At 39.4% G+C, this 24,903-nt stretch overlaps 1 protein-coding gene across 6 annotated transcripts in view; it reads right to left on the bottom strand.

The window, feature by feature from the left end:
- Positions 1–4,121: 4,121 nt before the first annotated feature.
- Positions 4,122–24,903, bottom strand: part of LOC129718644 (fasciclin-1) — a 432,194-nt gene continuing 411,412 nt past the window's right edge. For 5 of the 6 annotated variants that reach the window (XM_055669620.1, XM_055669617.1, XM_055669619.1 and 2 more), the window contains 3 exons: positions 18,443–18,587; positions 7,829–7,861; positions 4,122–7,485 (listed from right to left, as the gene is read on the bottom strand). In XM_055669620.1, coding sequence (XP_055525595.1) covers positions 7,277–7,485; positions 7,829–7,861; positions 18,443–18,587 — 387 coding nt within the window. In that variant the 3' untranslated portion in view covers positions 4,122–7,276. The remainder of the gene's footprint in view (positions 7,486–7,828; positions 7,862–18,442; positions 18,588–24,903) is intronic. The other variant, XM_055669618.1, reaches the window with a different exon arrangement.

Here is a 24,903-nt window from a genome sequence, read left to right as displayed (position 1 = left end):
TCCAATTCGTCTAAAGATGACCCAAAACTTGCCTCGATAATATAATATGCATCATGAAGAATTTTAAATTGTTTGTTACTCTGGTAATTAAATATACAAAGAATAATAAAAATTATACGTAAAAGAATACCTAAAAAAAATTATTTTTGTTATAATTACGCATAAGTCACTTTTGCAGTTATGTAAAAGTAAGTAAAACATAGAAACCGCAGTTTTCGTTACAATGTACAACTTTTACAAAGAGATTAACGGTTTTTGGTATAGGTTGAGTGCGTTGTCGTTTGGGACAGTTTTGTGATTTAGTGTATCGCATAAGACTTTTATGCATTTAGTAGCTCTGAAGGTAACGAACAACTTTCCTTGTCACATCAACTTGTTTTATCGACAAAATCGTGTAGTTTTGATTTTTGTCCCGTCTTACCCTACATTCCTTACACTGTGCAGCGTGGCGCTAGAAGCGTGCCGATAGAAGATTCCCAACAAACAATTTTGTTGAATAACGGTTTATTAAGCTATAATTCAGCCAAAATCCACTGGATAATAACTGATTAAGCTGTAAATCTGTGAAAACGAGTTCAAATTTATTCTCTATTTTTTCTCATGTAAAACACAAAAACGGTTCTATTCAGAGCCACCACAAATATCACTGAAAATTTTATGAAAAATAATTTTCTGCTTTTTTCATTATCCAAGAGTCACGATCTCTTTTAGAATATTTTAGAATATATAGACCAAATTCACATGTGAAATTGAACAGTTCTTTTGATACAAACTGTTTAGAAACTCTGGATTTAAAATGGTTTAGTTGAAGGCCTGGCAGAAGCGTCAAACTTAGCTCCGGCCCGCACTAATTTCAATTCCAGTCTTTGACCTCCAGGGAGTAAAAAAGGAGATCAGACGGCTAAGAACAACAGGGCTGCGCGCAGGGATGTTATTTGCTCAATTCAAGTGCACAAAGAGTAAACTTTTCGTTTTTCACATTGAGAAGAAAGGCTGCAGCCGTTGAGAAACTCATCAGCACAAAGAGAAATGACGCGAACGCGAAAAAGAGAAATGATAGTGCACAATTTCACTCTTTGTTTCTCTTTGTACTGAGAAATTGGTTACGTCGCTTGCCGCAAGCGATAGAGCATGAGACAAAAATACAAGCGTAATCTCATCTCTATAGTCTTTCGCAGTAATGTGGTTATTACTACTGTAAAAGGCAATGTTTTCAAGACCGAGAATTGGGTCCTAAGGCTATACCAGTGTTTTATATATCATTTGAAAAAGCCGCGTTTTCTGAGCAAAACGTGATGTTTAAAAAATGTTTATCGTTTTCCTTCGATTTTTAAATGAAGAGTAAAAAAACTACTCGAAAGGTCTAAGTTGACGTTTCGCCCATGTACGGTATATGAGAGAACTGTCATTTAAGGCATTTCGAGCAGTTTTTTATATTTCATTTAAAAATCGAAGGGAAACGATAAACATTTTTTAAAAATCACGTTCTGCTCAGAAAATTGCACTCTTTCAGCTGATATATAAAAATCAGAAAACCGTTTTAAACTTTAGGACCCAATTACAGTCGCCGTTCGATAACTGCAAGTCTTTTAACCGCAACGCTTTTTAACTGCAAGACCGATAACTGCAACAACTTTGCAGTTATCGGACCGCAATCCGTCAAATCTGAAGTCAAAGTCATATTTGACATTGAAGTGGCAAATCTCGCGGGTGGATTCTAAATGCATTCGAAAATGAAAATTGTTGAATCTCTAGTAACATTTCAAAGGAACTTTTTCATTTTCCTCGATTTTTTTCGATTTCGTTTACTTGTTGTCTCTTCATTCTAAATGGGAGATTATAGATCTCCATCATTATTCAATGAAGCAAAATCACCATGTTATGTGGTTCACTTCCCGTAATTATTATAAGAGAAAAAAAATCCTTGTGCATTGTTTGGCTAGCTTTCCCTACTCAGTGAGGCAGTGCATAGTAGATCACAAACAATATTTTGTGACCTAGCGTTAAATAGAACATTTTAGGAACTGACAGGTGTCACGGATCATGCTGACATTGATGTTGCTTTTACTTGCGTTATGTCACCGGTTCCGAGCTTTCTGTCAAAATTTCATTCGTAAATTGAGTTCAGAAACGTCTCGTAAAATGATCTTCTGTAGTGATGAACTTTATCTTCGCCTACATATTGGTTATGTAAAGTAGTTACTGAAACGCAATAAATTATGATGCGGAAATATGACTATCATAAATTGATTAATCGAAAAGCTTGCGTATTTTAGTTTTCTGCTATTTTTTGCCACTATTTCATTAAAAAAATACATTTCGACATTATTGAAAAATTGAAAACAAAATTGGTAGTGACGGACCCCCCTCTAAATTTTGGCATGTGCTAAGTGTTGCAGTTATCGGACGGCATTCGATACCTGCAATGTAAACATGTTGCAGTTAGCGAACGACGACTGTACTGTGTCTGAAATTCTCGTGTGGTTTGTGTTTGTCATTATTACATAAATGGTTATTTTTTTGTGTTGTTGCAATATTATTAAACAAAAGTATAGGTGACATTCATTGCCTATGAGCAGATATTGTTTTTTTTTTGTAATTTGAAACGTTTGTTGGTTTTGTGATGAGAATCAGAGCTTAGAAATATGATGATGTGCTTTAGCTTGGCTCCTGCGTTTTGACCCTCCCGCGGGGGCATTTTCCAACCTCATCATTTGATTTACACGTTGTACTCAGTGATGCCACATTTGCATCTGTATTTTGAAGCTCAAAAAATCTTGTCATCTTGGTGAAATTTAAAAAAGCTTGTTTAACATATATCCCGCTATTCATTCATGCACACGATTACGCGAAGCATATAAATATAATAAAACAAGCCTTACAACATTTGAGTTCATTTTTATTTTTCATCTGTATCAAGAAGTTTAATTTGCGATCAGAAAAACCAAAAAAAAAAAACTGTATAAATCAGTATTATTTCCAGAAAATCTGTAATCTGCATATGCAGATATATGTATGGAAAATACGTAAAAAATGTAACTAAGTACACCAGCGCGAGTGGAAGAATGTGAGATTAATTCTCCATCCGAAAAATACCAATACCAATAACCAGCACATCGCATAAACCAAAACAAGCTTCACAAAGTTCCGCAAAGAGCAACTTTGTGCAGAGGAACAATTTACTTTTTCTTTGTGTAAGTTTCTCAATCATCTGTGCACTCAACGCAAGAAAGAAGTCCGAGCAACAAAGAGAAGAGCACACCACTTGAAAGCAGAGCAGCGAGTCAGAATCTCACTTTTCTCTTTTTTCCATCCCTGGCTGCGCGAGCTGAGCAACTTCCATCGATCTGTTGAAACACGGCGCCGAAGCACCAATTAGAGCGCTACATTGGGTTATTGCCATGTATGGGAAGAGTACCAGAGAAGTATTTGGAAAGCACTGTATGCCCCATCTACGAAAAGGGCGACAAGCTGGATTATTGCAATTATCGTAATAAAACGCTGCTGAATATCGTCTGCAAAGTGTTCTCCCAAGTTCTGTGCCGTCGACTATCATCGTTTGCGAGGCAGATCATTTTGTGATACCAGGTGAGAATCTTGGTTGCCCGCGGCATTACGCATCGCTTGGCTTCACTTTGAAGACTAAGTATGAAAGAAGGAGGTTCCAGAGGAGACAGTGTCAACCTCCCATAATGAGTTCTGAATAGCGGTGATCAAATCGAGATGATTGACTAGTTCGTGTACCTGGGAACTTTGAACTCCGGATAAAATTCACCGCTGCGCAAAGTTGACAATTTAGAAGACCGGTAGTTCTCTACGGCCATGAACCATGCTTGGAAGGTATCGGATGACCCATGAGTTGCATCATCTGCTATGAGAACCACTTATCGTCCAAGAAGCGAAAATCGGGTGGGCTGGGCAAGTCGCAAGGATTTCGGATGACCCGGTAAACATGGGTCACGATAATCACACGAATGCTGCTATGAGGTACGCAACGAGCAAGTTCGCTCGATTAAATGGAAGACATACAAACCAGTGAGTTTGCTCATAGTGAGAACATTTTCACCTTCGATTATTAGTACTTCAATTCTAGGTCCAACTACAGTTAGAAGCAACCCTGATTTTCATATATCAATCTTAGCAGTATGAATAGTTTATTATCGCTTCATTTGATTCAAATCGTCCCAGTTAAGAGAAGACTACACCTCTGATTTGTTTATGCAGGTTGTCGGTTTTTTTCTTCATATTTTACATCGGTTCACTGTAACTACTTAACTGCGTGTACTTGATTGAACTTAGCGTTTAGTTTATACAATCTGTCTTCAACACTCTCTGGTAGGTTTTCCTGTTTTTCTTCTTCTTCTCACCTTTGTGGTTCCTATCTGGGGATGAAGATCATAACAAACATGTCTATTTAGTCACATTGCTTACGTTTAAATGAATTTTTGTTTGGTTTTTCTTTATAATTATCTAAACCGTGTAAGTCTACAATTTGAACTAGAAAATGGATGATCCGTCGGGAGAATTTTTTTTGTAAATGTGGGTTTTGTTATCTTCTTGTTGTAAATGTCACTTTACTAAATTGAATGTTTTGAGTAAGTTTTTCCTTCTTCTTCGTTTATTAACAACCGAACATGAGAGTCGTGTGAGTGAGATTGTGATTAATACGAGCTAATTTCTAGACAAATTCCTCATTCGCAACATTCGGTTTGATTTGTGTGTGTGTGTGTGTGTGTCTTTTTTTGGTATATAGATGATTATAATATGAAAAATAGCACTAACACAGCAACTACGTGTATGTTTCTTCAAAATATAGCTCTTAAACATACTCTTTCGTACGGAACTATGCATAATCAATAAAAATTAGCATCTTTTCAATAGAGGGCAATGTTTCACAAAGTCTACCACAAAAATACATATTTCGTCACGATTGAATAGAATATATAAAAGTAATAAGAGAGAAAAGAGGCGAGCTCTTTACGGAGTGCACTTAAAATACTCACATCATTCGCAGTTAGTTATTGTAGTTCTATCTCTTAATTCAAGAATAATTGTAGATCCCTCTGCTGGATCGTCCTGTTTATATCAAAAGGCAATAAGTATGTTTACTAAAATTAAGTTACGATCAACATTTCTCACATTCATTTGTTTTTCTATGTTAATTTTTTTTTTGTTATCGATTTTAAAAACACTAAATCATCTTTGCTTTTTTTTGATAACTGTAATAATTTTGTTCGCAAATGAAATACAATTTCCTTTCTCGGCCACATTTTCGTGAAGGCATAGAAAATATTTCTGCAACGTTTTTTTTCTAACAATTTGTTTTTGTTTCTTCCAATAAGGCACAGCAACTGATTAAGGTTAGGTCAAAATAATTGGCGTTCTCCAAATTGGGTTTTTTCAGATTCAGGCTCAGCCCTGATAAAAGTAACGGGAATATGACAATTCGTAACTTTTGAAATAATGAACACACTTTAGCTAAAGAAAGGCTACTTCATAGTCATTAGGGCACTGGTTTTCCACTATGTAGCGTTTGGATGGAGCGAGAAAGGAAATTGCTTCACATTCACCCACTGATCGCCTAAATTTTGTTAATTTTACGGACCGTTTATAAAGTGCACAATAAGGTTATGAATGATGAGTAGCAAACGAAAATGCGTTGTTGATGCAAGCACGGTGATTTCGGTACACACGGTTTCACTCATTCCGTGGCCTTCGAATTCGTATGCAAATTGGTATTTGTATTTATTAATACTATTATAGTGTTTGATTCCATCATTTTTCTGAACACATATTCTATTGAACCACACTCACAGTTTAGCGGAAATGGCGAAGCTCTGGAATAATGTTTAAAAGTTGTTGGACATGAACTAAAATTCTGGTGATTCACCCCCAAGTCATTGTAGAGTTAGGGAAAATTGTAATAAACCAAATTGAAACAAAAGATTCGATCGTCGCCTTCGTGTTTTTCGTTTGTGAGCACCTTTTAAAGACTTAATTAACATGTCATGCTTCTATGTCACCTCCGTCACTTAAGCTCTAACTTTATACTGATTGAAATGTGGAGTGTGCAATAATTTTTCGCTCCGGCTATTGTCAACACAGTACGAATTTACGAGAATCGCAAAGTAACGTAACGTTACGTATAAAATAGTCGCCCCGCTCCAAACAATCGACGGAATGCAGTTAAGCTCTTTTATTAATATGGTTTCTTTTGTTTGCAGTTTCGGAAAATTTATTAAAATTGTTTCATTTCTTCGCTCTGCTATAACTTGTTTGTCATGTTTAGGCTTAGGGAAAATGAGAATTAAAAATCAATTATGTTCTGTCGACTGCGCTACGTACTGTTATTAAAGTATATGATTGTTAAAAAAAACTCAAACTGTGTAAATGCAATTTTTGATTGCAATTTGGTTTGTCTAAACTGCGTTTGATTATCATCGTTGAGTTGATAGAAACTGTTTGTCTGGATATAAAACTAACGCAAAATACGTTGCTTTGTATGAAACTAAAATTGCCTGTTCAGGATCCTACTCTCTTGATATCCGATTCAGTAAATTCGGCAGTATTTGTTGTTTTGTTTTCGTTTGAATGATGTATTACGACTAAAAAAAATCGCGCTAGGAAAAAAGAAATTAAACATACCGACAAATTTGTCGAGTCTATCTTTTCTTAAAACTACATTGATTTGACTGCAGCATATATCAAAGCTGTATTATAGTAGCGAAAACGATTAGCTTTCCATGAAGAGAAAAGCATCGGAAGAACGAAAAACGATGAGCAGCTGCACTGCACTTGAAATACCGACAATGGTATGCTTCCAAAAATACGACTGGAAAAGCTGTGGCATTTAATCCACTCCACCAAGGGATAAGCCCTATATGCCATTCTGTGGCTCGTGCGATATGCCGTTGTGGGAAAATGTACTAAGAGAGAAAAATGTTTTCTTATCCTCCTTGGTAGCGGTAGAGTTTTTTGCAGCCAGCGTTTGGGTGTGATGGTCCGAGAGTGAAATATTTGCTGAACGGTTGGAAATCTCTTCAATAGATGTCACTAGTTAAAATATAACCCATCATATATGCTTGTCTTTCTGCTCTTTAGTTTTGGCTGCTGCTGTCATTGTAATAAATGTATATTCTCACGAGCCGCAGCTCCCTCATTCCGTCACATTGGAACCGGTTTTCCTCTTTTGTTTTTTTTTTTGTTTTCAGTTCGATGGCCGAGTATAACTATATGAAATAAAGCTCCTATCTATATGGAGGGGACGCTGGCATCCTTACAGAAGCTTCCAGGTTGCGATTACGATTGTGCTGATAAGCGTTGACACGACGGTTGCATAACCGCTTCTGCTGGTCCCACTGGTGGTGATATCGTGGTCCCGCACAAGCGGTGCATCGATCACGTGCATGATACCGTTCGTGCACTCCACATCAGGCCGGAACACCGGAATCCATTTACCGGTTTCCTTCCACTGTACGAAGAATCCTGTAAAGTAGAAGTGAGATTGGAGTTAGAACTTTCGCTGCATCGCAAGAATTATTTTTGTTCCCGAAATATCAGTTTTGATAACGTAAAACAATCCCAACTGGAACATTTAACTTCTTGGCTGAAGTTTTACTGCAATAACAATTAAAACAAGAAAATTTAAGCATCATAAACCTCAGCCAAGAGCGATGACACCTAGAAACTTGGACTGAAACTGTTGTGAGCTCTGAAAGTGTGGGTGGTGTGGGCGTCGTAGTGTGTGCTGGTTTTCACTGTACTTGTGTTGTGTTGGAGTGTTACGTTGAGAAAAACACACACACGACACTGACACGAAGACACTCACCGGACTGTAACGAATTGGAATAGTCATCTTCAGCTGTTTCCGCATAGAAATATGATAAAAGTATATTGGTGAGAACGAGAGTAGCACCCAACAGTTGTTAAAAAAAATATTTTTTGTTTTTATTATCAGGAACATGTTCTGAACGACTTGAAAATGTGAAGAATATTATTAATTTCAAAATAAAAATGTTTTTGCAGCACTAATCGGTAATCCGCAAACATGTAAAAAAACAATGATTGTTAGTTGTAATTTTCTCTTTTCGATGAATAATTTTTAAAATCATGATCAAACTGATTTCTCCTTTGTTTTCTAGTTTGCCAGAAGAGGATGTCAAATCTAGAAAATCTATAACGAGCGTCTTAGCAGAGTGATTGAGATCAATCAAAGAAATAGTTATCGGTTTCCGTTACACTCTACTAAATTTTTTGGAAATAAAGTCCACATAAGCACTGAGGAAGACTGTACGTCACAGTCGAAATATATATTTGCGGACTGAATTTCAATATTTATTTCCAAAAAATTTAGTAGAGTATAACGGAAACCGATAACTATTTCTTTGATTGAGAAGAGGATGTGCCTATATTTTTTGTTCAAAGTCACATACCGAATAATGGAAAGACAAACAGTTAAGCCTATGTAGCCTATGTGCCTTTTTCGACTATTAGCCGTCTAGGTATTTTAACCATTTTGCGGTGTTTTGGAAGTTTGTAAGCTGCCAGGATTTTCAAAGCTAGTGAAGTACACTTTGTGCCTTTCTGGCAATACCACGCTAAAAAGGACATTCTTTATCGCAAAAGGTATGTGGACTGATGAGAAGTCGAGGTTGCAAGTAAAACTCATGATAATTGTTAGGTAAAAAATCAATCTCTATGTCACCACAAATTTTATGACCCTAAAATCACACTCTAATACGCAGAATTTTATCATCAGCTAAGTATTGACTTTAGTGATTAAACATTTTCTAAATCAATCGTCCAAAGTGTCCCGTGTTTGCACTTTTTTTCCAGTGAAAATTTGAACAATCTAACCTGATGATTTAGAGGCTTGTTCTTGCCTCTCGATTAGAGAAATAGTTAACAGCATCAACACAACTGAATCGCCTTATCTTAAAAATATCCAGGGTTTGATGCACGTAATCAGCATATAATATCAAAATTTTCAATATAATGTCGACTTGAAAGATTTACATCCTGGTCGGCTGCTCAATTTGACCTTGACTTGAGTCCAGGTCAGATCCCTATCGACTTCTTTGATTTCCTTGTTTAAGCTGCGTCGTCACGAACTCCTGGATCTACGTCTGCTGCGATGTCCTGCTGGATTCTAGTTCATTACTTGCCAGCAAATTTCGTTTCCGCTCCTTTGAAGTATGTGGCCGATACCACCCCCCCCACATTCGTTCCCGAACTACTGTTGCCATTTGCTTCTGATGGCTCCGGCGATAAAGCTCGGCATTCAAGATCGAGTCGTGGGGCCACCAGGCGTGAATTATATACCGCAGGAACCGGTTGACGAAGACCTGCAGCTCCTGGGTATTTCTCTGCTGAGACACACACCCAGGGGAAAAAAAATGTACCGAAGCGATGACAGTTTTTTATGACATTCGAGAGCGTCCCTCTATGACAGTGTTGGTATTGGCAAAATAAAGACAGCCGACAGATAAAATATATTGCGACTATAACGTTGCCGTCTAGTTCCCCATACACGAATGTTTTTTTTTCTTTGCTGTTCACCTTATTCCCATTTCGACGATATCATGTATGGTTGCATATAACTTTCGGTACATACGATAGATCTATTGTGAGATATGCCCGGGTGTCTGCTGTATCCCGCACTTGAGAAGTGGCATGCTTATTATTATTGTTTATCAGTGCTTGTGTGTAATGTGATACTCTTCCTTTTACCCGCTTACTGTTCTACTATATCGATGCTCGTTCCTCTTGCCAAATATCACCAGTTATAATTCCCTGGAGAAGTTTCGTAGTGCGTCCTTCTGGCCAGTTTTATTAATGAGAGGAACTTATGTATTGTTAAGAGAAAGTCACGTAAAGGTGTTATAGATTTCAGCGTAAATGAAGGGTAAGTGGTGGGGAGCCTGAGAATGAACCCACACTTCAAGTCCAGTTTTGACATCGATTGGCTTGATTCTACTAAGATTCGAACCCACGACCATTCGCTTGGCAAACCGGACTCCGAACCTTGCTGTTACGCAAGCTCCCCATGCCTGCACACACCACGTCTTGCTGGCGTATAGCAGCACAGATTTCACGTTTGTGTTGAAAATTCTCTAAAAATTCGAACTCCATACGTTTCATAGACTCGCAAAAGCAGCCTTAACCTATCTAATTCTTACACCTATGTCGCTCTTTGTACTGCCATCTGACGCTATCTGACTGCCGAGACATTGGACGCTTTCGACTCTCTCTACCAAGTACCCTGCTATTGTGAAGTTGGAAGGATTGTTCCCCTTTAAAACCATCGATTTCAGCAGAGGAGCGTACAGCCAGGTCGTCATGCTTACTTTGAATGTCAGAGCGCCGTTGTGCTAGTAATGCAATTTCATCAACCAAATCGAAGTCGTTGCGGTGCTCCATGGTGATAGGCTGCCAGAGCAGCCCACCCACGGTCCATTATGTAAGACACTGCATGTGAAAGCCCCGTATTGTGCTTCGATAAGATTGATAGTTTTATCTGGGACTCCTTTGCGTCTCGAGGTGCCCTACGGATTTTCGTGGTTAAGTCGGTCAAAAGCTTATCGACCTTCTCGTGTATCCGATCTAGGATAACTTTACACAGGACTTTGAGAACAATGCACAGTCGCGAGATCGGAACGCATACAGTCAAATCCCCTTTCTTGGGGACTTTCACGAAGACGCCTTGCAACTCACATGTGATGTAAATAGCTGCTTCGATATCTTGCAAAGAAGAGACGTCGGAGTTGACACCAGTGTTGCGTCGCACCCTTGGCGGGTTCTGCCAATATGTAGATGGCTGGTTGGCAGCTTAAACTTTTAGAAGTTGTTCGAAGTGCTCAAACCAGGTCGATGAGTAACTGTCCGATCGCGTCTTTAACAGACATCCTTGGATTCATTCTAGCTGTGATCTTTCCTCTGAGTGCGCAGCTGACCTAGATTTTGCTCGCTAATATCGGTAAAGGCGTTCTTGATAGTCGTCCATTGTTGCTCTATGTTGTCGCCGTCCGGAATATTCCCTGCTCTGAACTCGAAGTCGCCAATTGTTAACTTACGATCTCTTTACAGCTGGATCGTCTAGTCGGCAAGTAATATAACGCCTACCGGCGCTGAATCCGTGCGATGCAAAGGCGGATTTTGCCGATCAGAATATTTATTCCGGACATCAAGAAGGCTCCATCTCCATTTTCGGCTAATGCAGATATGGTCGACCTGATTCTCAGTTTGTCCTTCACGGAATACCAACGTTACTTTATGCACTGGTCGATGGGGAAGAGTGAGCATCCTATGACCATGTCATTGATGCAACAGAACTCCCCGACCATGACGTGCTTAAGATAAGAAAACTCTACTTAATTCGACGATATTATATGTATAAGTCTGCTCTAATGATTCTCCACATAAGATTGCTGAAATTAAACAAAGTTCGTCTCTGTTTTGGTATAAAGTATTTCTCAACCCAAACCAGAATTATTTCAAAATATGTGTAATAAGGCAGATGTATGAAAAGAATTTGAATTACATTTGTTTCGGTTTGATAAATTAAAACCCTGTTATATAACCTGTCGATGACGACCAGTTTTGATTTGAATGAAACATTGCACACGTAGGTATTTGGCTTAGCAGCTAAGTATACTCAGAAAAACTTTCTAGAAATAAGTTGTAGGGAATCAGTGATACTTTGCAAGAAAATATTATTAAATTTTTAAATTTTTCATCACAAGCCTAGGATGGAGGATTTTGGGTCAACTTTTTAAAGATTTTTTTTATTTTTAACTTTTTAAAAATCAGCATGTTCCAATGAGGTAGTAGAATTTCAGTAGTAAGTAGTAGAAAAATACACTTTTAATCAAAATGTTCCTTATACTGCAGCGGTTCTCACTCTAAATCTAATGGGTATATTATTTTTATATTTATGGTAATTTGTGCTAGATACTGAAGTGATTTGAAATAAAGTTAGCAGAACTTTCCAATAAAAAATATAATATGTTTTTGAAAATATGTACCAAATGTACCCAGGCAGACTTTTTACTCTCTTCAATTAGTGAAAAGAGCAAAGTAAATATCCACTGTTCACTTCTTGCCCAGCGCTGCATGTAGCAATTTTTTGCACCACACTTCCTTATTCTGTGTTGTGTTCCTACCGCTCGCAGAAATATTAATACACTTGCTGTTTACATCACAGCTGAGTGAAACAAGAGTCGTGAAACACTCTAGTGGGAATACATAGAACACCGCAGTGCGCACTGCTGAGATGAATTTGATAGCATTTGAAGAGCGTAACGGGCGGCTGGATTTTTTTTTCAGTTTCGAGATGTAAAGCGAACAACGTAATCTACTTTCCTACCTAGATGCTCTCTTCGTTAGATATATGCTTAAGAGACGGTAATAGCACTGCAGTAAGCTCTATTATGTAGATATTGTGCGTAGAGAAGTGAAGGGCAAAAGTACGCGCTTAATTGTTTTTACAACAAAACTAACAAAAAAAACTGTCATATTTTGATTTCCAAAATGGCGACGTTCGGTTTCCGAAAAACAGCCATATATGGTCGAATACCACCAAATATGAGTATTGTAGGAATCGAATTGGTGCTAAGATCAAAAATTCAACTCCAGATGCCATTTTGAATTCCAAAATGCCGTCTTCCGGATTCCAGAAACGACCTAAAATGGCCTAAACCCAATGTGACGCAACACCTCGCGAATTTCCCAATGTTTCGTCACGTTGGCATCAGAATTCAGTAAAACTCAAGAAGAATGTAATCTAGAACAATAGCCTGCTACCGAGTTTACATAATACAAAAGATCAAGCAGTTTGCACGTAAAACAAAACGGTCACAACATAAACTAGAGCATTAGCTTGCCGAAGAGTTTACTTAACTCGCAAAAACCACGTTACAATAACATAGCATTCTAGAGCATCCTTATTATGAATTGTTGGCTGAACAGAACAATATCAAGACATTTTTGTATTATAAACCCAGCCGAACAGAAAAAAACATCCTTATTATGAATCGTTTAAAGCAATAACCAAGCGTCCTGGTTATAGGCCGCCTAACGACCGGTGGCTTACGAAATGTAAATATTCTAACGATCATGCCACACCATGTATACCTTTTCAATTTAACTATAAGCAAAACAGAAGCCGGAGGCACAGCGTCACTCACGGTTACCCTTAGGCGCTCACGGTTGTGCGCGGTACCGAGAGCTTGCACGCTCTCGGATACTCACAGTAGCGCACGAACAAATATCGTACGCTCTCGCATGCGCCCTAATGTTCTCAGCAAATAGTCGAATGTATGTACTAAAAATAAGTTCGAAATAGAGACAGGCCAAGAAATACTATAGGCCTAAATAAGATAGCTAGATAAACGGTAGTCTGAGAGTATCTCGCTCTGAGTTACCCGTAGGTCCATATTTAAGCCAAATTGTAACTCAATAAAGTTAATCACTCCCATCACTTCCATCATTTCCATCATCATCTACATCTTATGGAGTGGTTCCGTGTACGTACAGGACTTCGTTTGTCTAATTTCTCAATGATCACAAGTCCTGGTTCAGTTTCAGCTCTACACCAACATGTGTTTCAGGGATCGGGATGATGCCTAGAGACCAGAAATCAACTCCAAATGCGATTTTCAAAATCAAGTTGATGACTTCCGGTTCCCGTACTCAACCATTCTAGATTGTTTCCTAAAAACCGGGAGTCACCATCTTGAAATCCAAAATGGCGTCTGGGATCATTTTATGGTTTAAGGGCATCACCCCGATTCCGGAAATACCTATATTACCTGGTATTTGGTCATACAGGTCGGACTCGATTATCCGGAACATCAAAAAAAAAAAATTCATTTCGGATAATCAAGTTTTCCGGATAATCGAATCACAGAAAAAATATTCAAATTTGCTATTAACGAACATAAAATAAATATTTTCTTTTTTTTTTACTTGTGTGATGCAGTGGCGTAACCAGAAATTATTTCTGAAGCGAAAATGGGTAAAATCTTGAAAAGTAAAAAAAAATAAATTGGACATTGATTATTTTCACTTAATTCGAACATGTCCCAAACATGCCGGAAGTGACATAAATGGTAACAAATGTGCCAAAAGGGATGGTAAAGGTAAAATTTCAAAATAAAAATTAAAAACGAACACTAAAAAAATAAATTCTGGATAATCGAGTCTAAAATTCCAGATAATCGAATTCCGGTTAATCGAGTCTCCGGATAATCGAGTCTCCGGATAATCGAGTCCGACCTGTAATTTGTTTTGTTCTCTGTTTTCTATTTTCTGGGCCTCATTTCGATTATGGAAATACATATATTGAGGGTATTCGATCGTTTTAGGTGGTTTCTAGAAACCGGAAGTCACCATCTTTGAAATCAAAATGGCGTCTGGGTCGTTTTTATATCTCTGGGCATCATCCCGGTTGCAAAAATACCTATATTGGGTGGTGTTTGACCTTATTTTTTTTCATTGTTTCTATGGCCACCAGAAGCCCAATATGTTCCGGATGAAACATTTTGGAAGAGAACATCCATAAATGATGTAGCATTCGAATGGGGGGGAGGGGTTGTAGTTTTGTGACGAAATACGACGAGGGGGAGGGTGGGTGTCAAGCCAAGCTACGTAGCAAATATGAAACTAAGAATTTTTTTCTAATTGTTCCTTTTTTATCACTGTTTTATCTATTTAGGGTCATTTTTATTACTTTTACTTTCTTGTCTTTTCTTGTTCATTTATGACACAAGGTGTGTTTTTTAAGAAAGAATTTGCAAAAAAGTTGTCATGAGGGGAGAGGGGGGTTGTTATAAAGCTACGTAATTATCTAGAGGGGGTCTGACTTTGTGACGAAATGCTACGATGAGGGGGGGGGGAGGGTTGAACCTAAAAAAAGATGCGTCATTTATGGAGGTTTCCAAAGCATATCACCAAAATCATTAAAATGGTCTGTGGAAGTGATTTAATTAGCTTTGGACCAATAAATGTAAGATACTTTTAAAAAAATCATAAACCAATCAGCATATCCGCAGAGAACCGGATTTCCGGGAATAAGAAAAATACCTTTGAAGAAACAATTTTTTCATTTTTCTTTGTATCTCTAGTTATGCTCGGATAATTTTTGAACAAAAACATCGTTGTTAAACTAACTTTTTCTTACGGTTACAGACACTTAGTGCGTATTTTTGCCCCACAATGAGTTTTCCAACTATTTCGATTTTTATGACAAACACTAAAATATTTTCGGCAAAACAATTCCACTCAACAAACCGCGATTATACAAGAGCTTTTTGGAGTGTTGTTTTCGAGCTCCTGTAGTTTCCGAATAAGTGAACCGGTGTTTTTTTGCGTGCTCCTCAGATACACACCATTCGCTACTCTATTCAAGCATGTTGCCCACCAGTATAAAAGCAGTCGTTCTCGCAGTGAAGATATTCTCCTACACGCTAGTGATTCTCTGAGGAAAAATGTGTAGCCTGCCCCAGAGGTTGAGAAGCGCTGTTATATCAAATCATGAAACATATTTAGCATGTTCCTTAAATGCTCTATTTTGTGAATCCAACTAGAAGTGTGAAAAAAATTGTTCTATGAACAATTTCAAATAGCTAATTATTTTGGCTTTTTAGGGAGACTTTCAGCCTCGTGGGCTAGTTCATCTCCAACAAGTGAGTCATCTAGAAAACCTCTAAAGAACCGTTATTCAACTTGATGATTCGGGGTAGAAACAAATTCTAGTGAAAACGGAGTTTGATCCTGGAAACGCTATGAAATACACCAAACCTATCTCAGAATTAAGTTTTATAAAAATCTAATCAAGTGCCATGGACCACACTGGCCACACCGAGGCAAGAACCGGGTACTCCCGGAAGCAGTTTTTGAGTAAAACCGAAATCTATATAATTGAAGAAAAAAAAAACTAGTTCTATGAATAAGAAATCAACTGCCCCACTCAAACATGATCCGGAACCAATCGCTATAAATGGTAATTTCTGGACATAAGACAAAACCAATGTATAAGAATTATGATTATTTTCTCACGGACTGAAGATTTTTTCAATAATTTATTCGTTTTTTGGATTTCGAAATCTACATTTTCTTTGTTGAATTAAAAAAAAAACTGGTTCACCGGTTGCAACACAGGTTTGGAACCATATTGCTCTTTAAGTACAAATGTATTATCATGTCATTTTATCCTAGTTTTACATAGATTAATTATGAATTTATGAAAAGTTTGATATTCTATACAGAAACAAGGCTATTTTGACGAGTCTTACCCAATACCGCGGCAATAAATCTGGAACCGGTTTCAAAGTTTATAAAGTGAATCTATATTTTCATCTCACAGGAAAAGGCCATTTTCATTAGCTTTATGGGCACTCCCTAAATGATCAGTAGTGACCGGAGAGGTTGACAAGGTAGCCAATATATTGCTTGTAGAAGTTTCAATACCAATTCCGGAGTTATTTGTTACATAAGAAAAATATATACCTCATATATCGAGTTAAAATGTACCCTATATCGAGGGTACCTTATATCGAAATTCGTCTGTATTACACAATCTTTTGCAGCAAAATGAAAACAATGCGTAAGTCTAGCTCTATGAAAGTGTACCTATGAATTATTCATCCATTTATTTACTCCCACAGAATGCACTATGGTTGATCTATCACACATATCTATGAATCACAAATAACTTACGGAAAAGGTGTATTTTTGAAGAAAAATTAACTTATCTAAATATCTTATATGTAATATTTTTGACATTGTTCCCTCTAATTCAGAGGTACCTATATTAAACTGTAGAATGGCCAAAAACCATCCAATATGGGTATTTTCAGCAGCGGGATAATAATTTGGTTGTCCCGGATTTCCTGAAATAGCCAAACACCGTCTAATATAAGTATTTCCGGAGTCGAGATGATGCCCAAAGCCCAAAAATCGACTCCAGATGCATTTTAAATTCCGAGATAGTTGCTTTCGGTCCTCAGCTGGACCGGAAAACAGCTGGAAAGAATTAACTAACATTTACCATCAAATATGGATATTTTGAGATCGAAAATCAACTTCAGATGCCATTTTGAGAATCGAGACTTCTGGTTATGGAAAAACAGTTCAAAATTGCCAAATACCTCCCAATATAGATATTTTCGAAGGAAAAGAGAATTCGGAAATCGATCACAGATACCTTTCCGAATATAGGTAATTAACTTGTTCACAGGCATCGGTGTTCAGAAAAGTTTTTCCCAGGGAAATTTCCTGCCGATATCAAGTATCCATAAATTTTTAGAAGACAACTGGACTACTCTGGAGAATAAGATTTGAAAGAGTGGATTTCCCATGAGCAGTTCCACAAAAAATGTCCCAGTTTTATTTTTTTGTCATTTTTGATTTGGCTGAAACTTTGCATAGGCGTTTCTATGGGGAAAAGATGCCAAGATGATGAAATATAAGTAAAATGTAAGCAATAATCTTGATTTTGATCCCTTTGATCTTGAGCAACGAAAGGAACGTTCAACTAGTTCAAATTAAATAGAAAACGAATTCAAAAAGTTACTCGCTATAAGTTTTTTGATTGTGATAAATCCTACGTGAGCAATGGCTGTGGACGAAGGATAGGAATTTGTTGCTTCATCAACTGTGTATTAAATGAATATTGCAATCAATTCCAGTTCCTGAACAAACCAGACGTCTTTTGCCCATGACGCCCAACAGCACACAGTATAGGTCTCAATGTAGCTTTCAGCCTGTACTTTCCAGTAGTGCTCTAGTAGCGACTACAAAGCAATCAGTTTATAGAATAATTCTCGATTACACAAAAATAACATAAACTATTATGATAGCAAACAATCTCACTGAACTGGCATTCTCCCGGCACTGCCACAGTGCAAAGTTCCTCAGCATGAAGTTGGAATGCCAAAACACTTTAAAAAGGATAAAATCTCGTGTACTCTGAACATTGAACCGTTTAAATAAACTCGTCTCAAATCTGTATTAAGTAATCGTGTTTTTCTAGCTGAATAGAGTAATATTTAAACCATTTTTTAAGGGAAAACGAAACACCAGCTCAGCTCAGCTCTAGTTACGTTTGCTCGTAGCAAGCATGCTGCCCCATAACTATTGTGTGCATCGTGTGCAGTTGGTCTGTTGTTATCTGAGCCTGGGAAACTCCTCGTTGTGAGTGAAGGAAAATCAACAAAACTCTAGAAAATTAAGATTTTATGGCTAAACAAATGCACCGAGCAGAACGGAGCGTAGGACCAAGCTGCTTTGTCATACACGTACAAAAAATAAGAAGATATAAAGACGTACAACGATGCCCTGGTTGGGTGACAGGTTGTGTACTGTCTCGCTCTATATATAGTCATACAGTATAAGTATTTCTAGTAAACTAAATTGTGTATAAATATATACAATATATACTCACTCCGGTCTTCTTCCTTAACTCGGATCTGTAGGTTGTGCGGTCCGACTGTTGGCAGAATGAGCGAATCGTTGGACATGTTTTTCAGATCCGACATGGTAAACACCCGGTCCGCTACCACCAGATGGCGCTCCAGCACAGATCTTGTCTGTTTTCCGGTCGTTGTTTTTGTTGTGGATGTTGGCGTTGGAAGATTGAAAAGATAAAACGTAAAAAGTGAGTTTACAAATATCCTTGCAGGGATAAGTGGAGAGAGCCCCGGGTTGCGTGCTTCGTTTGAGGCGAACGATAATAAGCTGAATTCATAATGGTCTCCTGCTCTGTTTTATATTTGGTGATGACAAATTGACTGTTGGTTTGAAATTTATTTTGTGCTGGAAATAAAGATGCAGCCTCCAGTTCCGACTGGCTAATAATGGGAAATACTCACTCTTGAATTGGGAATTTATGATTCGTTTGAAGAACTTATAGCTTGCATAAATATTTCAAACAAAAATTCTGCCAGATGAAATTCCCTGTGGTCATATGACCTCATCGTATTCATTATACAAGTTATTTGAGAACAATATCTAGAAACCGCCTTCTAGAGGTACGTACTTCTCGCATTGCGATGAGGACCGAAAGTCGAAAGGCCAGTGCCGGCGCGTACAAGTCAATGACTTCAGCTTGTTTGAAAACAAACTCCTGCTGGCTGGGCTATTTTCTTTAATGTATACTCTTGTTGCACTTATTGTTGTCTGGGGAAATTTAAACCGCTTCTATACCCTCTGCTCGAGCTGGTTCATACTTCAAGAGAATCAACAGAGGATTCCGCAATTGCTGTGTGCCAAACGGTACCAGTACTGAAAGTTCGAGTATTGTGCAGGGCTACCTATTTGCTTTTAAAAGACATTCGTCGTTTGATTCTTTAGATAATCAAATTTTTCAACAGCAAACTCTTCAGATTCGGTTCAGAATAGGATTTCAAGTGGGAAGCAAATATTTCCGTTGAACATCAACTTCAACACCGGAATGTTTAATTTAGCAGATTTGCATGCTCCAAGCAAAAAAAAAAGAAAGCCGCTGCAGACGTTGCCAATTTTATTCGTGATTATTTTTTCATTGTTTTGGCAGCGGTAATAAAAACAGATTCCCATTCTTTGCTGCCTAATTCATGTGTCTCTTTTTCCACGTCACTTTACACATGGATAGGAGAGCGGTAAGTTATACAATATTCAGTTTAATAGCTTCATATTTTCTACCCATATTTTCAGATGGCGATATTAACGATCATTTGGCTTATGCTTTCTGGCGTGCCAATGGCCTTGCTAAGTATGAGTAGGAGAACATTTCTTCCCGCGCAAGGGATGAATGCACCGAAGGAGGAAAACCGCGTCGTATTACTCCGAAGGACAGGTAGACGGCCACAACCAAGGACATGGTTTTAGGAATGTCAACAACGAAGAGAGGCGTGTTAGACATTTGAGAAGATAATGTTTATTTCAAATAAACATTTTTTAAAATACGATTCGCTCTTCAACTTTTGGTCAGATCAGCTGTGTTATTTAGGCTTTGTTTTAGAATAAAGGTCATCAAACTATTGAAGCCGATAACTATTGGCGAATCCCTATGCGCATCTGTTCTATTTGACTGCACAAACAATCGGAAGTATATTTGCTAATTGTCAGAGTGAAGAGTAGAGATAATGAAAATTTTTCAAGGACGCATCAACTGTTACGCGATATGAAGTCCCGGTTAGTAAAAAATGACACTGTAGGTGCACGAGCACCTGAGACTGCACTGTTTACTTCGACGATACGGAGGTCAAAACTACATATATTTTTTTTATGTTTTTTTATGGCGATCGCAAAGATCTGGTCTTTGGTGGTGCGCGCCTCCATGAGTCCCGTCTGGTATTGTTCCACGAATTCCTTTGCAACAGGTGATAGGCGGCGGCATAACAGTTGGTAGAGTATCTTGTAGGCAGCGCTTAACAGCGTGATTGCACGATAGTTGCAACAGGACTGTACAGGGGATAGTCAAAATAAGTAGGATAGGCAAAATTTTGATGAAATTTGAAATGCTATAGCTTTGCTAAATGTTATTCGATTTTAATAATTCGAACACCATTGAACTGGAAAATTTTTGAAGTTTCATTTTCTGACCTCAGATCTGGCCTAGGTCACCGGGTATAGGAAATATTCCTGAGTTCCGGTAGGCATGTCAAACCTGCTAATTTTTGGATGGATTTGGTAATGGATTACCTGATAAAAATGCTTATTTGCATCATTGGCATAGGTGACAAAATCATTTCTGAAGCGAATGGTCATCAAGATCCGGAATCGGCCAAGAACTCATCGATAAATTGTTATTTTTCATCCGGGAGTCCTCAGAGGAACCTTTAGTAGGGGACATTTACGTTTTTGCACCAAATATAGCGTGTTACACCTCTATCTTCAGGATTTACAATACAGATTACGTTGGCCACTCTCGGAACGATCCAGATTCCCCGGAGGAACCCGGAATGTGGACATTTACATTTTTGCATCAAATAAAGCGTGCGACACTTATATCTTCAGGATTTTTCATCAGGAATCTTACAAAAGATATATTTCCTAATATAGGCTGCATTGGCCACTTCCGGAACAACCTGGATGCCCCGAAGGAACCCGTAGTGGGAGAATTTACATTTCTGCATCAAAATATAGCATGCGACACCTCTATCTTCAGGATTTTTCATCAGGAATCATCCAAGAGACATATTTTTTAGATACAGATTACGTTGGCCACTCTCGGAACGATCCAGATGCCCCGGAAGGACACGGAATGGGTAGATTTACATTTCTGCATCAAATAAAGCGTGCGACAGCTCTATCTTCAGGATTTTTCATCAGGAACCACCCAAAAGACATATTTTTTAATACAGATTACGTTGGCCACTCCCGGAACGATCCGGATGCCCCAGAGGAACCCGGAATGGGGACAATTACACTTCTGCATCAAATAAAGCGTGCGCATAGAGCTGCAAGATTTGTCAAGATTTTTCCTCAGGGTTCCTCCGGGGTATTTAGATTGCGCCGGTAGTGGCCAATGCAGTCTGAATTCAAAAATATGTCTTTTTGATAATTCCTGATGAAAAATCCTGAAGATAGAGGTGTCGCATGCTATATTTTAATGCAGAAATGTAAATTCTCCCATTACGGGTTCCTTCGGGGCCTCCAGGTCGTTCCGGAAGTGGCCAATGCGGCCTATATTCAGATATATGTCTTTTAAAAGACTCCTGATAAAAAATCCTGAAGATAGAGGTGTAACACGCTATATTTGGTGCAAAAACGTAAATGTCCCCTACTAAAGGTTCCTCTGAGGACTTCCGGATGAAAAATATCCATTTCTCGATGAGTTCTTGGCCGATTCCGGATCTTGATGAACCATTCGCTTCAGAAATGATTTTGTCATCTATGCTAATCATGCAAATAAGCATTTTTATCAGGTAACCCATTACCAAATCCATCCAAAAATTAGCAGGTTTGACATGCCTACCGGAACTCAGGAATATTTCCTATATCCGGTGACCTAGGCCAGATCTGAGGTCAGAAAATGAAACTTCAAAAGTTTTCCAGTTCAATGGTGTTCGAATTATTAAAATCGAATAGCATTTAGCAATGCTATAGCATTTCAAATTTTATCAAAATTTTGCCTATCCTACTTATTTTGACTATCCCCTGTAAATGGGGCACACGATTCCTTCCATCCATTCTTCCGGTAATGCCGCAGGTAGAGCTCTATCCAGTGCTTCACACCGTGTTTAAGAAGCTCGCTTGGTAATTGGTCACTGCCACCGACTTTGTTGTTTTTCAACCTGCCGATTTCCTCCTCAATCTTCTGGAGGCTTAGGGCCTGAAACCTGTTCTCATCTACACGTACTCCTAGATAGATTGCCGTACCACCTTCGTCTACCTTCCGATCACCTCAAACTCGGTTGTCAGATTTCTTACCAAGTCGTGGCACATATCGGCTTGTGGTACGTACTACGTATGACGTAGCCTTCGCACGAGTTGTTCAGTTTCTCGTAAAACTTACGGGTGCCGCTAGCGCAGAATAGGTGTTTTGTGGCAGTTTTTATGGTGAGTTCAATTCTCATAGCCACTTGCCGTAGTACGGCAAGGCGAATCGCTTCGCGATGCCATTCGCGCTTACTATGTCATCAGCCTTAGAATCGTGAAGGCCTCCCCACAGCTTCACGAATTATACTGATTGCGATGTTTCGATGTCACCCCGAAGCCTACAAGCACGTGAGACTTCATGATGATGCTGTCGCTCCTCTGCACACCTGCTTTTCGTGTGGTACTTTTCCTGCGTTTCACTGAATCGTACGCCGCTTTGAAGTCTATAAACAGCCATTCCGCTGATTCGCTAATCGCTAATTAGCGACGTTAATTTTTAGGTGGCTGGCTGAACGGCTGGATAATGCATACCATCGGGGCCAAGTGCACCTACTGGAATAAAATAGACCCTACATGTGGTCCTTAGTCTCTTATTCAGCCACTCCTATCCCGACATCCACGCGGTGCCAGCTGGGATACGAGCAACCTAGGAAGACCAACCCCGGTGAGAACTTGGTCGTATGCTGGTCCTCCATGTTAGGAACCGCTAAAGCGGCGTCTGTACTCCAGGTAAGGGGCGGCCGAGTACCGTCCTCGTGCCAACGTGGGACTCTAAACAATGATGTGCACGGTAGGCCTCTGGTGAGACAGGGGATTGGTGTGCAGGCCTTACAAGCCGTCACCATAAAACACTCACAAGTAATGAACGAGGAACAAAGAAATTCGGACTGGAACAATTGGCACAGACCCATGCGATGAAAACCGACTTACGATTGGAAACCCGAGACGTGGAACTGCCGAGGGAGCACACGAGTGCTCTCCGAAGTATTGAAAACCCGCAGGTTCGTCGTCATAGCACTGCAGAAGGTGTGCTAGAAGGGCTCAATGGGATGATCATGCCATCTACCAGAGCTGAGGCAACACACATGAGCTGGGGACAGCTTTTATAGTGATGGGTGAGATGCGGGTGATTTAGTGGTGACCAATCAGCCCTCGAATGTGAAGGTTGAGAATCAAGTGCCGGTTCTCTAACATCAGCATTTCAACGTTCATGTCGGCCAGGACGAGGAAAACAAATCGATGATTGGGAGGTTCAGCGCATACCAGTTGACCAATGAAATTGCCTAAGACTTTGCCGCTTCCAAGAACATGGCCGTGCGTAATACCTGCTTCCAGCCCAGCACAACCTCCTACACATGTACATCCGGAGGACACCAAACCAGACAGAAACACAGATCGACCAGATCCTATAGGAGCGCTAACTTACCTTCAGATGGTTGAGATGCGTCCAAAACTCTCCGTTGTTAACAACATTTGATTAGATCTCGCGCGATTGAAGCAGCAAACGTCGCTGAAAACTTCGCGCATTCGCTCGAAGCTGCGCTGCCGGAAGAGGACCAGCTGGAGGAAGCTCCTCTCGAGGACTGTTGAAACACCATCAAAAACGCCATCAACAACGTAGCGGAGAACGTCTTTGGGCATTCGTCGACGAATGTAGGAGGATGATGGATGGGAAGAACGCTGTGCGGACGGCTAAGATGCGCAGTGCTACTCGTCACAATTTAGAAAGACACAGACAGAAGAAGATGCAGTGAACCCAAATCTTTTGGGAGAAAAAGTGGAAGAGTATCCAGAGCTGGAACAGCTGCGTCATTCTCAGGAAACTCGAAAGATCTACCAGAAACTTGAAGCATTCCGGAGAGGCTTCGTGCCGCAAGCGGATATGTACCGGGATAATGATGATAGTATTTTGATGGACGATCGTGTGGTGACCGAAAGGTGGAGGCAGCACATCGACGAACAACTGAATGGCGCCCAGGACCACGGTGGCGAAGATCCTGTCGGTGTGGCAAACGTAGAAGACGTACAACAATATCGCACGCTTAGCCTTGGGGCTAATAGCGGTCTCGATCAACTAGATTAGTTGAGAGAATTCGTTATCGATATTGTTTCCGGCACATTTAGTATGTGTAGGATAAGTACAACGATACACCGTGCCCCAGTGCAGAGTCGAGAAAATTTCCAGCTCGAAAAGATCCTCGACTCGATCGGGAATCGAATCCGATATCACAACCGTGTGGGAGAGCTAGCCGACCGACATCGCTAACTACAGAGCCACGGGGACCACTAACGTAGAAGACGTGCCCGCCCCAATTATAGGCGAAGTTAGGGATGCCATCCAGCAGCTGACAAAAAAAATCGACTGGGAAGGATGCCCTTGGAGCGGAGGTTATAATGATGGGCCCTGAAAACCTTTCCGCACCGGATGATGGCAAGAATTTGGGTTACAGAACATCGGAGGAGTAGAAGGATGGGGTTATCTGCTCTGCGATCAACATCCGACATCGCCTACAAAGAGCTTTCCCAAATTATTTTTCGCCG

The sequence above is a fragment of the Wyeomyia smithii genome, chromosome 1, assembly GCF_029784165.1.
Source record: "Wyeomyia smithii strain HCP4-BCI-WySm-NY-G18 chromosome 1, ASM2978416v1, whole genome shotgun sequence".
NCBI lineage: Eukaryota > Metazoa > Arthropoda > Insecta > Diptera > Culicidae > Wyeomyia > Wyeomyia smithii.
This window is presented reverse-complemented; position numbering and strand designations above follow the sequence as displayed.